The 15,589-nt window shown below is 51.8% G+C and overlaps 1 protein-coding gene across 1 annotated transcript in view; it reads left to right on the top strand.

Moving 5' to 3' along the window:
• The window catches only part of LOC117903146, a 41,565-nt gene extending 31,951 nt beyond the window's left edge, over positions 1-9,614 (top strand). Inside the window, 6 exon segments of the mRNA XM_034814985.1 lie at positions 2,886-3,399; positions 3,508-6,189; positions 6,266-6,399; positions 6,472-7,195; positions 7,266-7,442; positions 7,444-9,614. Of these exon segments, the coding sequence (XP_034670876.1) occupies positions 2,886-3,399; positions 3,508-6,189; positions 6,266-6,399; positions 6,472-7,195; positions 7,266-7,442; positions 7,444-9,172 (5,960 nt within the window). The 3' untranslated portion in view covers positions 9,173-9,614.
• Positions 9,615-15,589: the final 5,975 nt, after the last annotated feature.

Raw genomic sequence — 15,589 nt, 5'->3', positions numbered from 1 at the left:
AAATAATTTTTTGACTGATTGAATTATTAATAAAATTGATCGAAATGCAAAGAGATTCAAGCCGATGATGACGATGCTGGTCCTGGTCCTGCTTCTGGTCAACAAAAAGCAGAAAACGAAAAAGCGGAAAAGCTGAAATTTATATCACAATTTTTGCTTGTTTTCGTTTTTTTTTGTGTTATTATTTGATTGAATTGCCTTTAAATGGCAGGTTGGTGGTAGCCCCCGCGCTCAAATAAGTAGCGAGTGGCGGGAGGTGGCCAGACTGTGGTGGATGCCCCCAAGGATTGCTGGTGGGGGGTGGGGCTGTTGCTGTTGTAGGTCACAATTAATTAACACAAATGCCCATTAATATGCGTTAATTACTACTAGTAAACCTCCCAACAAACAGGCAACGGCAGAACCCTCTCTCTCTCAAGAAAAGACACCAAAACAGAACCCAAAACTGAAGCACTGCGCGCACCGCGCTCTGTCCAGTTGTGTCCTGTTTTTGTTTTGTTTTTTGCTGCTCGGCCATCTCCAAAGTGCATGAAATATTTACAGAATATTTTTAAATCAAAATTAAATAATAAACATAAAAAAGAAAACGAAAACGAGGTCCTTCTGCCCTCTGGCCGAAGCGAAAGCCCGAAACCGGAACCCGCACCTGAACCACTGAACCGCCAGCCCAGCTCGCTCCGCGCGCTCCCCAATGACAGCCCAATCAAGCGACCAATAGCCATTGCCTTTTTTATTAATTAATTTATTTGGTGTTTCCAGTCTCCTGTTGCAGTCCGGGTGGGCCAGCTGCATGCTGATGCGAATGATGTCCTGTCCCTGGCATTTCAATTCATTTTTATTACGAATATTATTTTAATTTGAATACCCTGCATTGGGTACATTGGGCACAGTCATCGCTATCGATGGTCGTATATGTCTGTTTGGATTATTCCTGCCATTCCCCCTCCTCAGTGCATCTCCTGTTAGAGACTCCTCCAGGCACTGTTTGTGTGTGTTTTCTAGAGGGTATCCACCAGTCGTATTGTGCTAACTTCTGCCCAAATTCGATTGCTTACATTTACATTTTGTTGCTTTCATTTTGGTTTTTGTTAAACTCTTTATTTTGTTGATCTCTTTTCGGTTGTGTTGCTGTTACTGTTATTAATATTAAATATTTATTTTGTGATTTTTGTATTTAATTTGCAATCTATACTCGACTCGTAGACTCGTAATTGCAATTGGATTGAGGCTGCTGCTCCCTGCTCCTTCTGCTCCTCTTTCGCCATAAAAACAGTTGCCAACTCTCTCTCTCTCTCTGTTACTGTCTCCTCTGCCATGCCAGGGCTGCCAACTGGTCGTTTTCTTTTTCGCCAAATTGCAATCGTTTTTCGAGTGAGGTCTTCCCCCTTTACTTTGGCCCACTCTCCGCTCCCCGATCAGCGCAACAATCAAAATTAAAATGAGTGGCTTATTAAAATTTTAACGCTCAAAAAGCATTTTTACTTGCGTTTATTTTTCGCTTGCTGCTTGGTCAACGTGCGGTGGGGGTGGGCAGGGGTACACAGTGAAAGAGAGAGCGAGAGAGAGCACTGGCGCTAGCGCTGGGGTGGGACTTGGCTACTTTGATGTATTTTCATATTCCGCTGAGATTCGCGAGCCACGCAATGAGTGGAATGAGTGGAAGTGGAAGTGTAAGTAGGGGGAGGGGAGTAGGCAGCAGAAATGGCAGGGAGTGGCTGTCTCTCTCCCTCTCTCTCTGTCTGTCTCTCTGTTTGGTCAGCATTCATCGTTGTATCTCTGACATTTTGAAACGCTGATTGATTTTACTTATAGTCAGAGTCTTCCTTCCATTTCCATTCGCATTTTCAATTCCCATTCCCAATCCCATTCCCTCCCCAAAGTGCCCTTTTAATTACATTGATTTTCCTTAAATGCCACAATTGTTCTCATCCTCCCTCCCGTCTCGTTGCTTTATTTGCAAATCATTAAAATTGTAAAATTATTACGAGTAAAATGGCAAAAACAAAAACTAAGACAAACACAAATCTGCTTGGCACTCAGTCAAGATAGAAGATTCCCGCCACTCTGATGGCTGATGGTTGGCCATCCTCGAATAATTGAACATAAATTGAGAAGCCTCGAAGGAGGAATATCGTTATCCTTATATCCTTATCTACTCTCGGCTCTAAGTTAACATCAAAATATTACACTTTCCTTTCACTTTCTACCAATTGAAATTTAAGCGCAATTTGATTGATTTTCTGTTATGAAATGTCAAATGTTAGCCTGGAAATAATATTCCAATATTGGTTTTCTTCTCTTGTCAAATTCCCTTGCTCTCTGATCCACAGCTGATATTCTGTTCTGTTTTCCCATTTGTTTCACTCTCGCTCTCGCTCTCGCTCTCTTTCCGCATATTACAGTTGTTTACCATTTGCTGCGCTCTTGCCATTGTTCTCTCTTCCACTTTGCTTTGGGGTTTGCAACTTCTGCGCTTAGTTATAATGAAATCTGATTGCTCTCCTCGAAGCCACAAAATTTGGTGTCTGCAATCGACTCTTAGCTTTCACTTCCATCTATTCGCTTAGCCATTTATTCATCCCCATGTGACTCCATGTTCCGCTTCCCATCTCATTCCTCCCTCCTGCTTTGGGCGAGCGTTTTAAAATATTCAATTGGCTGCCTGCTGCCGGTGCCTGCTGCTGCTCATTATTTGTTAAGTGGCTTAATGAAAGCATCTCTCCCACTCCCAGTGCCCCTCCCCCTGCAACTGCCACTGCCACTCCACCTCGAGCTCTCCTCTTCTGACCATTTGCCTTTAATTAAATCGCATTTTTTAATGTGTTTGCATAACTTTTGCTTACCCTCTTCTCTCTCTCTCCTCTCTCCTCTCTCCCTTTCTGCAGATAAACTGGCCAACTGTTTTGTGTGCAAGGCGGAGGCTTGTCCAAGGACGCGTCCACTGAAGAAGGGACGCGGCCAGCAGTATGGCATCCCGGACGAGTCGATACCGGCGGGCGCGCGGGTGTGCAACAGCTGCCAGTGCAAATCGGTGCGGAATCGCTACCCGAACTGCCCGTTGTCCACGTGCCCCAATCCCAAGGATCGGGCCCAGCGGCTGCGCAACATACCGTCGCGTCTGTTCGAGCTGGCGCCCGAGGTGCGTGATCCCGTGATGGCCGAGTTCCAGATACCGCCGCATGCCACGCGCTGCTGCTCCGCCTGCCTCATGCGCATACGCCGTAAGCTCGATCCCCAGCTGAATCTCACGGACGCTGCCGGCGGTGGGGGCAGCGGCGGCGACGAGACAGATGTCAGCACCTCGTCCTGCGACGAGCGGGAGCCTGGCGGCTCGGACACCGCCTCCGTGGAGAGTCCCGAGAATCTGCAGCGACATAAGCCACTGACCCTGAGCAAGCAGCAACAGCAGCATCAGTTGGGTATACAGTTGCCACAGCCACCGCCACCAGTGCCCCAGCAGCTGCAGGATTCACACCAGCAGGAGCAGCAGCAGCTCATGCATCTGCGGCAGCAACAGCAACAGCAGCAGCAGCAGCAACTACTTCACCAGCAACAGAAACCCTCGTCGGTGGGGATGCGCGGCATGGCCGAGCTGCCGCTCATCATAACACCCACGCGCATGAGCTCCAAGTCATCGGGAGCGGACAATGAGCGGCTGCTGCCACCGGCAGCCGGACAGGCGCCCAAGAAGCAGAAGACCAGCGAGGAGTACGACTCCTCGGCCACGGAGACGGCTGACGAGGAGAATGAGAACTCGCCGGCCAATCGGCAGAGCCCCAAGGTGCTGTTCAATGCGGCCCATGCCCACGGACACGGACACGGACATGTACACGGACACGGCCACGGACACGGACATCCGCATGCCCACGGCCATGGGCATGGGCACAGCCATGGGCACGGCCACGGACATGGACACGGTCATGGCAGCAACAACGTGGGCGGACTGCAGCCACCAAATGCTGCCGGGGGACTGGGCGTGGTAATGGGAGGAGTGCCGCCCGGCATGGCTCCCGGCATGGCAGTGGGCGGACAGCAGCAGCAGCAGCAGCAACAGCCACAGCCGCCACCCATGAACGGACCCATCAGCATGCGCCGCGAGGCAGTCAACAATGTGCAGGATTGTGTCTTCTCCGTGATAGAACGATCGCTGAAGAAGGTGCCAGAACGCAAGCAATCCTCGCAGCAGCAGCAGCAGCAGCAGCAGCAGCAATCCGCCACAGCTGGAGGTATGCCAACCAGCCAGCAGCAGCAGCAATCCTCTCAGCAGCAGCAGCAGCAGCCTCCACCCTCGCAGCATCCAAACAATTTGGAGCGCAAGGAGTTGACAATTGTCCGGGAATACCGACAGGATGGGAACGCCGCTCTACTCAAGCAACAGCAGCAGCAGCAGCAGGCGGTCCCTGGCTCGCTGCCGCCTAGCGGCCTGCCACATGGCACCTCCGTGCAGAAGCTGCCGTCGCGTCCAGCGGCTGTGCCGCCGCCCTCATCCTCGAGCAGCAGCAGCAGCGGCTACGGCAACAGCACCAACAGCACCAGCAGCAACAGCAGCAGCGGCGGCAATCTGGCCACCCTTTCCGTCGTGAACTCTGGCCATTTGGGGGGCGTCGTCGGTGGAGTTGGTCCGCTGACACATCCCGGACTTATAGGCCATCCCGCGGCCAGCGCTGTGGGCGCCAGTGTCGGGGACAAGGCCACCATTACGCCCGTCGTGAAGAGCGGCCTGGGTGCCGGGCCCAAGTCCAGCCACTCGGCACCGCCGCCACCCGAGACGATCATCTACAATGTGCCGACCAGCCACGGGCCGCCACCCACCCATCCGCAGCGGGGAGTGCCGCCGCCGAGCCAGCAGGTGTCCGATTCGGAGCCGCAAACACTCGATCTGAGCATCAAGAAGACGCCCAGGGACCGGGACCGGGACAGGGACAGGGACAGGGACGGTCACTCGCCCCACACGGGACCTGGCGGATCGGGTGGCTCTGGTGGTCCCGGCGCTGGCTCGGAGCGTCACCTCGTGCCGCCGCCCTCCATGTCCAGCACCATGAAGCACATTGTCCGCTCCACGGCCATGTACCGCGGCGAGGCCGTCTCCGTGCCCAGCCTGGCCACGGCCGGCTCCTACATGTACCAGCAGCCGCACGGCCCGCTCAAGGTAACGGGCGGCCTCGGCGTGGGACCGCTGGCCGGCACTGGGCCCGGCACGGGCAGCTCCATCTACGTCCAGCCCGTACCCGTACCTGTGCCCATCTCCATCGGCCAGGGACAGATGCCGCCGCGCTCCAGCCAGCCGCCGCCGCCAGCCCAGCCGCAGCATCAGGCCCAGCCGCTGACCAGCGGTCGCGTGTCCTCGAAGGTGCAGCCCAAGCTGAGTCCGCAGCAGGCGCATCACTTGCATCCAGCGCATACCCAGCATGGGCCACACGGACCGCCCCATCCGTCGCACCACCCAGCGCACCCGTCGCACCCCTCGCACGCCTCCCCCTCCCAGCAGCAGCAGCAGCAGCAGCAGCAGTTGCTGGTGAAGAGCGGCTCGATCACGCACGGAACGCCGGCAAACAGCGCCCAGCAGCAGATAATTGTGCACGCGGCGACCTCCTCCTCGATGCTCAGCCCCAAATTCGAGAGCATGGTGCGCCAGACGCCGCCGGGCGTGGTGTGTCCGCCGGACAGCGGCAAGCACGGCTCCATCACGCAGGGCACGCCGCTGCATCTGCCGCAGCATCATCTGGAGAGCAAGCGGGCGTACGACTTCTACAAGAGCTCGCAGCGCCACAGTCCCGCACAGGCGGGGCCCGGCTCTGGGCCGGGTGGGCCCGTGCCCGTGCCCGGGCCCGGGCAGCTGCCGCCACCGCCGCAGCAGTCCTCGCCGCAGGCGCCACCGCCGCAGGGCTACGGCGTCAGCGTGGGCTCGCCCTATGCGCGCTCACCCTTCGGCAGCGTCGTGGAGCAGGCCCCGGTGCTGAGCTCGCGGCAGATCGTGATGCACGACTACATCACCTCGCAGCAGATGCAGGGCCAGCAGCAGCAGCGCAATGTGTCCCGCGGCAGTGCCAGCGACAAGGACAAGGAGTCGCCGTCGCCGCGCAACAGCGTGGGCAGCAGCAGCGGCGGCTTTGCCTACGACAAGGAGCCAACGCCGCGCGGCAGGCCCGAGTACTCGAGTCGCGCCTCCCCAGCCGATCATGCCAACAGGTGAGTGTGTGCCGCGCAGGCTGGAGGAACTCTGTCTCCAATCTCTCTCTCTCTCTCTCTCTCTCTCTTCACACAGCACTCCCAGTCCGCATCGCACGCCGCCGCCGCAGCGTCAGGGCGTCATACAGCGCCACAACACGGGCTCCAAGCCCCCATCGCCCGCTGCACCGCCGCGCATGCACATCGTGACGCCGTATCAGTATCCGCCAGGTGAGCTCCACGCAGCAGATCATCGCCAGCAGCCACTAATCCAATCCAATCCAATCTCTCTCTCTCCGCCAGCTGGCCACGATGCGCTGGCCTCGTTCGTGGATGTGGCCGTGCAGCAGCCGCAGCTGCCGGTGCCCTCGCAGAAGGGCGACAAGTCGCCGGGCTCCTCGCAGCCGGGCGGCGGTGGAGGGCCACCTGGTCCGGGTAATCCGCATGCCGGACCACCGGCACCGCCGCCACATGCTGTGGCCGTGTCGCAGGTGCCGCCAGCGGCACATCACGACATGCGCTACCGCGAGCTGGCCATGCACCATCAGCAAATGGCCGCAGTGGTGGCTGTGCACCAGCAGCAGCTGGTCCAGCAGCAGCAGTATCGCCAGCACCACCTGAATGCCGCTGCGGCCATGCACCTGCAGCGCAGTGCGCGCGACCAGCGGCAGCAGCTGCAGCAGCACAATCACGCCATCGAGCGGGACCGGGAGCTGCTGCAGAACCAGGAGCGAATGCATCGCGAGCGGGACCGCGAGCGCGAGCGCGAACGGGAGCGCGAGCGAGAGCGTGAACGGGAGCGCGAACGAGAGCGAGAGCGGGAGCGCGAGCGGGAGCGCCGCGAGCAGGACAGGGAACGTCGCGTGGTGGCCGAGGAGCGGGAGCGCCGCATGGAGCGGGATCGCATATTCGCCAGCGGTGTGGTCAGTGCACCCGGACCCGGGGGCCCGCCACCGCCGGGACATTACATACGAGCGCCAGTGCCCGAGACAGGGCCACCACGATCCATACCCGATCGGGAGAGAGAGTAAGCACCACCGAGGGGCAGAGCTCTGTTAATCCCTTTGCTGATTTGCATTCTTTTCGATCATTTGCAGATACTATCGTCCGCCGCCACATGCCAGCCAGCCGACAGAGGACACGCCCGGACAGCTGAGTGCCCAGAGCCTGATCGATGCCATCATCAAGCACGAGATAAGTCGCACCAATGACGCCACCGGGGCCACGGGTCGCGAGTTTCCACGCCCCTCATTCGTAAGTCCACCCACAGCTGAAATCAATTGAAAGTTCAGGGAGAAACTTGGTCCCGAACTAACAGCAACTTCTTCTGCCCAACCCACAGCAATACCATCGCCAGCCGCTGGAGCTGGCAGCGGAGAACAATGGCAAGGCGAACTCCCAGTCGCCGAATGTCATCAACATAGACCTGGATCAGGAGCGACTCTCGGCAGCAGCTGCCGCAGCCACCGCAGCGATCCAACAGCAGCAGCAACAGCAGCAGGGTCCTCCGCCGCAGCAGCAGCAGCAGCAGCAGTCGAGTCAGTCGAGATCCGTTCATGGATCGATGCGCGGACAGCCGCACACGCCCACATCCCAGGCGCAGGGCCCTGGACCGGCGCCCAGCCCACAGCAGATACACACGAAGAGCATCACCTTCGGGGAGCTGACCGATTCGATCATCACCAACGATTACGTCTCCAATCCGCACATGCGACCCACGCCGCCCTTTATGACCTACATGGAGGGTCCGCCGCAGGCGATGCTGCCGCCAGATCGCTGGAAGCAGAACCGACGCATGCAGCACAAGGCCGAGGAGGCGAAGCATCAGGCGCAGCAGCAACAGCAGCAGCAGCAGCATCACCACCAGCAGCAGCAGCAGCAGCAGCACCAACAGCAGCAGCAGCAGCAGCAGCAACACCACCAGCAACAGCAGCAGCAGCAGCAGCAGGGCATGCCCGTTAGCGGGGCACCCAGTGTGGGTCCAGGCTCAGCCGGTGGTCCGCCTGGCGGCAGGGCCAACACGCCCGAGGATGGACGCAACATTATCCGCATGCCGCAGGCGGTCAGTCCCCGCAAGTACGCCCACGAGCTGATGCTCCATCAGGCGGCTGTGGTGGCCGCTGCCGGCGTGGAGCCCGGCCACTACTTCCTGCCCGGGCCCGGGTCGGTGGTGGGGCGCGTGGGCGTTCCGCCGCCACCCGATCAGCGTGTGCCGGGCGGCGGCGGTGCCGGCGGCTCGGTGACGACCATCGACAACTACGTGAAGAATCGCATCGCGGAGGTGATGCGCGACGACATCTATGCCAAGAACCGCATCGTGGAGGTGCGCTCGGACGATGATCCCGGCGATCTGGTGGCCCAGTCGCATGCGGCCGCAGCAGCGCACGCCGCACACATGGCCCACGCGGCAGCCTTGGAGCACCAGCAGCAGCAGCAGCAGCAACGCAGCAAGGATGCCCAGCAGCAGCAGCAGCCGCCGCCATCGCATGAGATCAGCGTGTCCCGGAAGACGCCCAACCAGTACGAGGTGGTCGATGGCAGCGGACGCCGCTCGGGCGGCGCTGGCTCCAACAGCCACCACCCGTCGGCGTACCATCCGCCGCCGCCGGCCTTTGCGGCCAGCACCTACACCTACCCGTTCAGCGCATTGACCGTGCCCAGCGCTGCGGGCGGGCTGCCACCGCCGCCGCAGGCCATGCAGCTGGCGCACCAGCCAGCGCCGCCCAGCCACCTGAGCGCCAAAGCCAAGGCGGCGCACGCCCTGAGCGAGCTTGGGGGCGCGGGCGGGGGCGTCAGTCTAGTGGTGGGCGGCGGCGGAGCCGGCCTCGGACCCGGTGGCGTGGGCGGCCCGGGGGGCGGTGGCGGTGTCGGCGGACAGGGAGGCGGCTCCCTCGGTGCCAGCGTCTCATCGGCCGCTGCGGCGGCCGCGGCAGCAGCAGCAGCGGCCAGCGAGCCGAAGCCTCTGCTGTCGTCCAAGTACGAGGCGCTCAGCGACGAAGATTAGTTGTGACTGCAGGCGTCGTCGTCGGGTCTACGACATCTGACGGCAGCAGCGACGGCGCCTCCAGCAGCAGCATCAGCAGCGGCAGTCAATCCCCTCAGCCCGCTGAGCCTGGTCTACGGCTACGGCTATCGACGCCACCATCCGCCCGTGCCGCCGGCGCACACGCATCCGCACGCGCTGCCGCTACCGCTCCCGCTCACACATCAGCACTCGCATCCGCATGCCCAGCAGCTGCCGCTGCCGCTGGCGCTAACAACGACGCATCAGCAGGCATCGCCGCGACATCACTACCAGCCGACGGCGCTGCCGCCGCCACTGCAGTCGCAGCAGCAACAGCAACAGCAGCAGCAGCAACAGCAGCAACAGCAGCAACAACATCATCATCACCAGCAGCAGGCGGCACAGGAGGCGGCGCAGCGAGCGCATCAGCAAGCGCATTTGGCGGCGCAGGAAGTGGCGCAGCAGCGAGCGGCGCAGCAGCGGGCGCTGTACTATGCGAGCGAGCATTATGCGGCCAGCGGCGGTGGCGGTGGCGGTGGCAGCGCTGCGGGTGGTGGTAATCCAGGCTACTACTGAGACCAGCAGGATCGTATGTAAGCGATACCGTTATCGTAACGGGATGCACACCAACACCAACACACACACACACACACGACTGAGAAAGAGAAATTGTAAAAAGTAAAACAGCAGCAGCAGCAGCAGAGAGAAAGTGTAAGCACAGAGAGCGAGGGAGCAAGCTAGAAGAACACACACACAGACACAGACACATGCGCACGCCCACTGTTAGTGCAGTTAGAATTAGCAGCAAACGCGAAGAGGAGCGAAGAGAGCGAAGAGAAGAATTTGAGTGGGAGATCGAAAATTGTACATTTAATTTGACATTTACTTAAGCCTGAAGCAAAAGATTGGACGAAATTACAAATGAAATTTGTTTGTTACACTTCCCCCACCTCACACCCCTTTATGCACCCATTGAGAGACAGAAGCAGACCTGCTGCTGCTGCTGCTCCTGCAACTCGTGGGTTCCCAATCCCAGTCCCATTCTCTTCATTCCACTCCACTGTCTCTGTCTCTCTCTCTCCTTCTCTTTAGATGTTTAGATCATTAGCTCCCTTTGCGCTCTCCCAAATGTCCGCCTTCCTTTGTACTGTTTCCCCCCCACCCCCGTATTGTGTGTGCGTAAGTGTATTTTGTGTTCATTTGCTGTCGTGCAACAATCCCTCCCTCCCTCCCCCAACCCCAATTAGCTAACCACAAAGTCGGCAAAACATTACGAATGATAGTGATAAAATAACTATGCATACATATACACACACACACACACACACACCGCAAACGTATAGTTAAGATTTGAGCAAAAAAAAGAGAGAGAAACACACACACACACACACACACACACTGTTGGGCTGTTCTTAGACAAGAGAAAAAGGATCTAAACATAAAAGGAAACGGATAATTAATTTTATGATTGTAAACTATAGAATAACCTCTCCACCCCCCTCCCCTCCCCCTACCAACACCATACGTTATTTCAACGACTTTTTGTAAATTTCATAAAAGAACATAAAAAAAAATATATGCAAGATCGTTTCATCGTTTCAATCGATCTTATCTATACGTGCCCCGTTCCCCCCACCACCCTACGATTAGGATTACGATTATTAATCGTTTATATATACATATTAGTTATATTTTTTTTCAATTTTATATACGCAAAACTAATTTACGATGGATTCTTGTGTGTTGCATCCACTGTAAGCGAACGCTAATGTTGGATTATGATTATAAATATGATTATGATTACGATTATGATTATGTACTACGTTTATTGCTAATCTAATGAAATGTCGCTTGTAAGTAAAATAAAGAAACGTAACGAAAAGAGAGAGCCAGAGAAAAGGCAAGGAAACCCCATGCAAATGATACATACAATACACATGTAATACCTAGAGTTATGCTGGAAGAAGGACATCTGGACAGCTGTATGGGTCGGTCATCCATGATAGTTGCTGGCATTATATATACAATATATATTGATGGATGTGTATGTGTATGCATATTTTTTTATATAAACCCCCCCCTATGTCTTACGAAACGGATTAGTGTTTAGCTATTTTACTGTTTAATTCGTGTTTTTTTTTTAACTTATTTTTTTTACTTGCAAACGCAAAAAACAAGAATGAACCGATTGAAAAACCACAAAACAATATAATTCAATATTTTTAATACATAATGAAACTAAAACAAAACAAAACAAAAAAACAATTATATAAAAAAATATATATATATTAAAGTAAACAACAAACGCTAAGACTTATTCAACAAAAACAGAAAATTGTAAAATATTAACGGAAAATTATAAATATATAGATATAAATATATGTGAATGTACCAGCTAACGGTAAAGATACCGATAAAGATAAAGATAATGATAATGATAAAGATGTGCATTGAATCGGCAACGGACATGAAATGCTATAAGAAATATGTAACGCAACCTCTGGCCGTCAGAGCAGAAGCAACGTTTTAGTTAAGAGCATAACGCGTATTTTTTTTTATAAATATATATATATAACAAATTAAATAATGAAACAAATTCTATATATACATATATATATACAGAAACCCAATTTTACATTTTTGCATACATACCCAATGTGTGTATGAATAAATTTATGTAAAACGGCAACAAATTATAACTGAACAAATTGAACGGCGTCCGGGGCCCCTGTCGGGTGGGTTATTGTGGGTTTGTGGTTTGGGTTTGTGGTTTGGGGTTGGGATTGGGCTGTGATGTTGTGATGTTGGGGTGACCAGAGCCTGAACGAGGACTGAGACGGTTACGGACAGACGCATGGACACATGCTTGGCCTGAAACAGAGCCGACAACACAACGAAACAGCTCGCCGTTGCCCCCACTCGACTCGATCCTGGCCCAATTCCGATCCCAAATCGATTCGATCCTCGGTAGAGAGCACTTTCTATACAATAAATATATAAAAACGAAAACAGATAAGAATGCAAATGTATGAACTAAAAAATAACCGAATTTTAAAGCTGTGCGAAAGCGCCGGTCGATGGATTAAAAGCAAACCAAAAATTTAAGTTCGCTATATTGGAGGAAGTTTCTAATGTTTTGGGATCTATTCTGTTGTTGGAACAATGCAAAAATCTATATAAATTATATGGCAAACAAGAAATATGGTGAACACACACACACAACAAACTGTTTTTGAGGACATCATCGATAACAATAAACCAATATTAATGACACAAGATGGAAACAGCTCGAGGCATGGATGATAAATGCTGGGGGAGGGCATTATGCACATATACTGGCAGCAATGTGCGCGGAGCTGGAGCTGAAGCTGATTATGATCGACGGCATGATAAATGATGTTTAGCACCTAAGTTTTAGTTCGTAACCTTATGCCTTAAGTTGTAAGCTTAAACGTATAATAATATAAAATTAAACACAACATATTAAAAAGAAACAAAACAAAACAACAAACAACAAAGTATAAATAAAAATAAAAACAAATACAAAGCAAATAAAACAAAAGATGTGTCTGACAAAATGGTTTTGATTATGTTTCGTTTCGTTCTGGATTAGATGGATTTCGTTTTAAGGTGGTAATTGGTACTCCCAAACAGAGGAAACCAAGCAAAGGCCAAGCAAAGACCAAAACAGCCTGAAAGTATGCCTTCTTTTTTCAACAAATCCATTTGAACACTGGCTGCAAAGCTTGCTGCTATGAAACTATGATATTTGGCTGCCATGAAGCTGGCTGCTTGAACCAGCTTGTATTTCGAGCTTGGCCATCATATTTGTTGTTATACCCGGTACTCGAAGAGTAAATAGGGTATATTGTATTTGTGCGGATAACGTTTGTATGTAACGCACAGAAGGAAACGTTTCCGACCCCATAAAGTATATATATTCTTGATCAGCATCAATAGCCGAGTCGATTGAGCCATGTCTGTCTGTCCGTCTGTCCGTCCGTCCGTCCGTCTGTCCGTCTTGTTTGTCGGCTAGTTCTCAGAGATTATAAAAGCTAGAGCCACCAAAATCTGGATGCTATGAAACCGCAATTCATTTTTCAGTCGCCAAGTAACTAAAATTAAATGCGGTTTAATAGCATCCAGCTTTTGACACAGTGAAAAACATGGAAACCAGTTACCTTCTACTGACTTCTGTTCGCCTGGTACTTGGTCTGAAAATTTTCCAGTTTTCGGCCATTTCAGTGAAGCAATTTCAAAAGTTCACAGTGGCGTCCCAACACAGATCGGCCAATTCTCGAACTACGTTATTTTAGTTCCAGAAATGACCGTCTTCATCGCGTGGGCGCCACTGTGCAAAGAGGTGACTGTCAAAATTTGACAAAAATAACAGGAGAGATTTGTTTTGTTGTTTTCTCCTTTATTTGTAGTCCGTCCAGGATGTGCCACGCCCCCTCGTGATCGGCACAATGTCCTGGATCCTTTGCGACCAGTTCGGGTGCAAGGACATTAAGGATAATGCCATTTTCACGTTGTTTTTTCTTTTTAATCTCTACAAGGCTATAGCTCAGCTGTTTCCTGTCGAAATAGGACATGTCACGCCTCCTCGGGATCGGGAAAATGTCCCGGATCACTTCGGGTGCTAGGACATTAAGGATAATGCCATTTGAATATTGTTTTTCTATATAATCCCCTTCAACGCTATAACTCGGCTGTTTCCTGTCGGATCAGGACATGGCATGCCTCCTGGCGAAGGTACGAGTCTCCTGTATCGCTTGAGTAAGTTGTATCGCTACGTTGCAGATGTAGTACTGAGTGCCGGGTATAAAAGTTGTGACGCGTAAGAAGCGTCTCACACGTCCCTTCTCGTTGCTGTTTATTTTGTGCCAGAGCGCTGCCTGAAGATCGTCTCAAAATCCTCTCCGATCGTTAAGCTGTAAATCCGTTGTAATGCTAAATGAATTCCCCCTGCCTTGTGGCAAAATATCGCATGACAAAAGCTTTGCCAGCAACGGAAAAAAGAATATGTAAAAGCTTTAACGAGCTGGCAATCGGAGTGCCGGAGACAAGAGAGACTAGCGATAACCCCCCTCTCCGCACTACAGAGAGCAAACCCATTGCTATTGGGTAAAGGTAAATGGAAAACAACAACTCGATTTTGTTTTGTTTTCTTTTTTTTGTTTGTTTCATTTATTTTGTAACGCTTTTGTTTAATTGCTAGATAACCTAAGATTCGCCATAAGCTAAATGGTTTCTTTAATTCATAAAAGTGTAATTTACTATATAAAAATACACACACAGTTGTGTTGCAATGGAAGCATAAATAGGCATGTTGCAGAATGTAGCAAAATTCATCATTTACAGAGTTGTGTGCCGTGTGCTGTGTGCTTCGATCCGGATCCCGATCGGCTGTTGTCTTTTTGTGCGGAGGAAATCTATGAATTATCATGGTGTGGTGTGGTGTGTGGTTACATAAATAACGAACAAAGGTATTGCTGATTGTGGGCGTAGTACATGTATGTATGTATAATAAGTATATTGTAGGTGTATAAATAGTGAATAATTCAACTGGCATTCAAACAACTCTTTCCTGTTCCTCGCCACTCTCTGATATTGATTATGTGGGTCATTCCAGAGTTCTCTCTCTCTCTCTCTCTCTCTCTCTTTCGCCTCCGATTAGTGTAATATTTTTTTTTTTCTTAAAAGGGAAGACGACCGCTGTGGGGTGTAAGGCATAAAGGGAAGGCTTGGGTTCCATTTGATAAGGCCACACATTGACGTTCGCCTGATTGTGTTTTGTTTGTTTTTCTTTGCTTGTTTTGTTGTACAAAGGGAAGAGCATGTTTTGTTTTGTTATAAAAAGAGAATTATTGTATAATATTAACCAAAAGCTGGGGGTTTCATTAAAGTCTAAGGTTTAAGTATAAATACAGCAAAAAATAAAAAAAAAACAGTAATTTATATTGGCTCGTTTACAGGGTATGATTTATGTGGTAGACCTTTGCACTCTGCCGCAACAAGTGGGTATTGATTTAGCGCTACTCGTGGAACAATCTGGATAGCAATTAAATACAAATAAATAATCATTATGCATTTCCACCGATTTTACTCGCTTGCTTTGCTTTTCTTTCCTTTTTTTGTACGTTTTTTTCTTTACATATTTTTTGTTCCCTCTTTCTCAGGACTAAGCATAATTTGTGTGTGTTTTCTGTACTTGTTTCATATTCATATTCATATATATATTATATATTAATGATAAGGCACTTTGAGAATTATAAGCCCCACCCCACCCCCAACATTTGATTGATCAACGAGCGCCGCCCCTCTCCCGCCCCCCATCGAATTATTCTGCTGCATAAATAACGTACCAATGCCACTGTCAAATGGAGCTAATAAATATAAATAGTTAAACATTGG

Source organism: Drosophila subobscura, chromosome A (genome assembly GCF_008121235.1).
Source record: "Drosophila subobscura isolate 14011-0131.10 chromosome A, UCBerk_Dsub_1.0, whole genome shotgun sequence".
In the NCBI taxonomy this organism is placed as follows: Eukaryota; Metazoa; Arthropoda; class Insecta; order Diptera; family Drosophilidae; genus Drosophila; species Drosophila subobscura.
The sequence above is the reverse complement of the archived record's forward strand: the minus strand, read 5'-3'. Positions and strand labels throughout refer to the sequence as shown.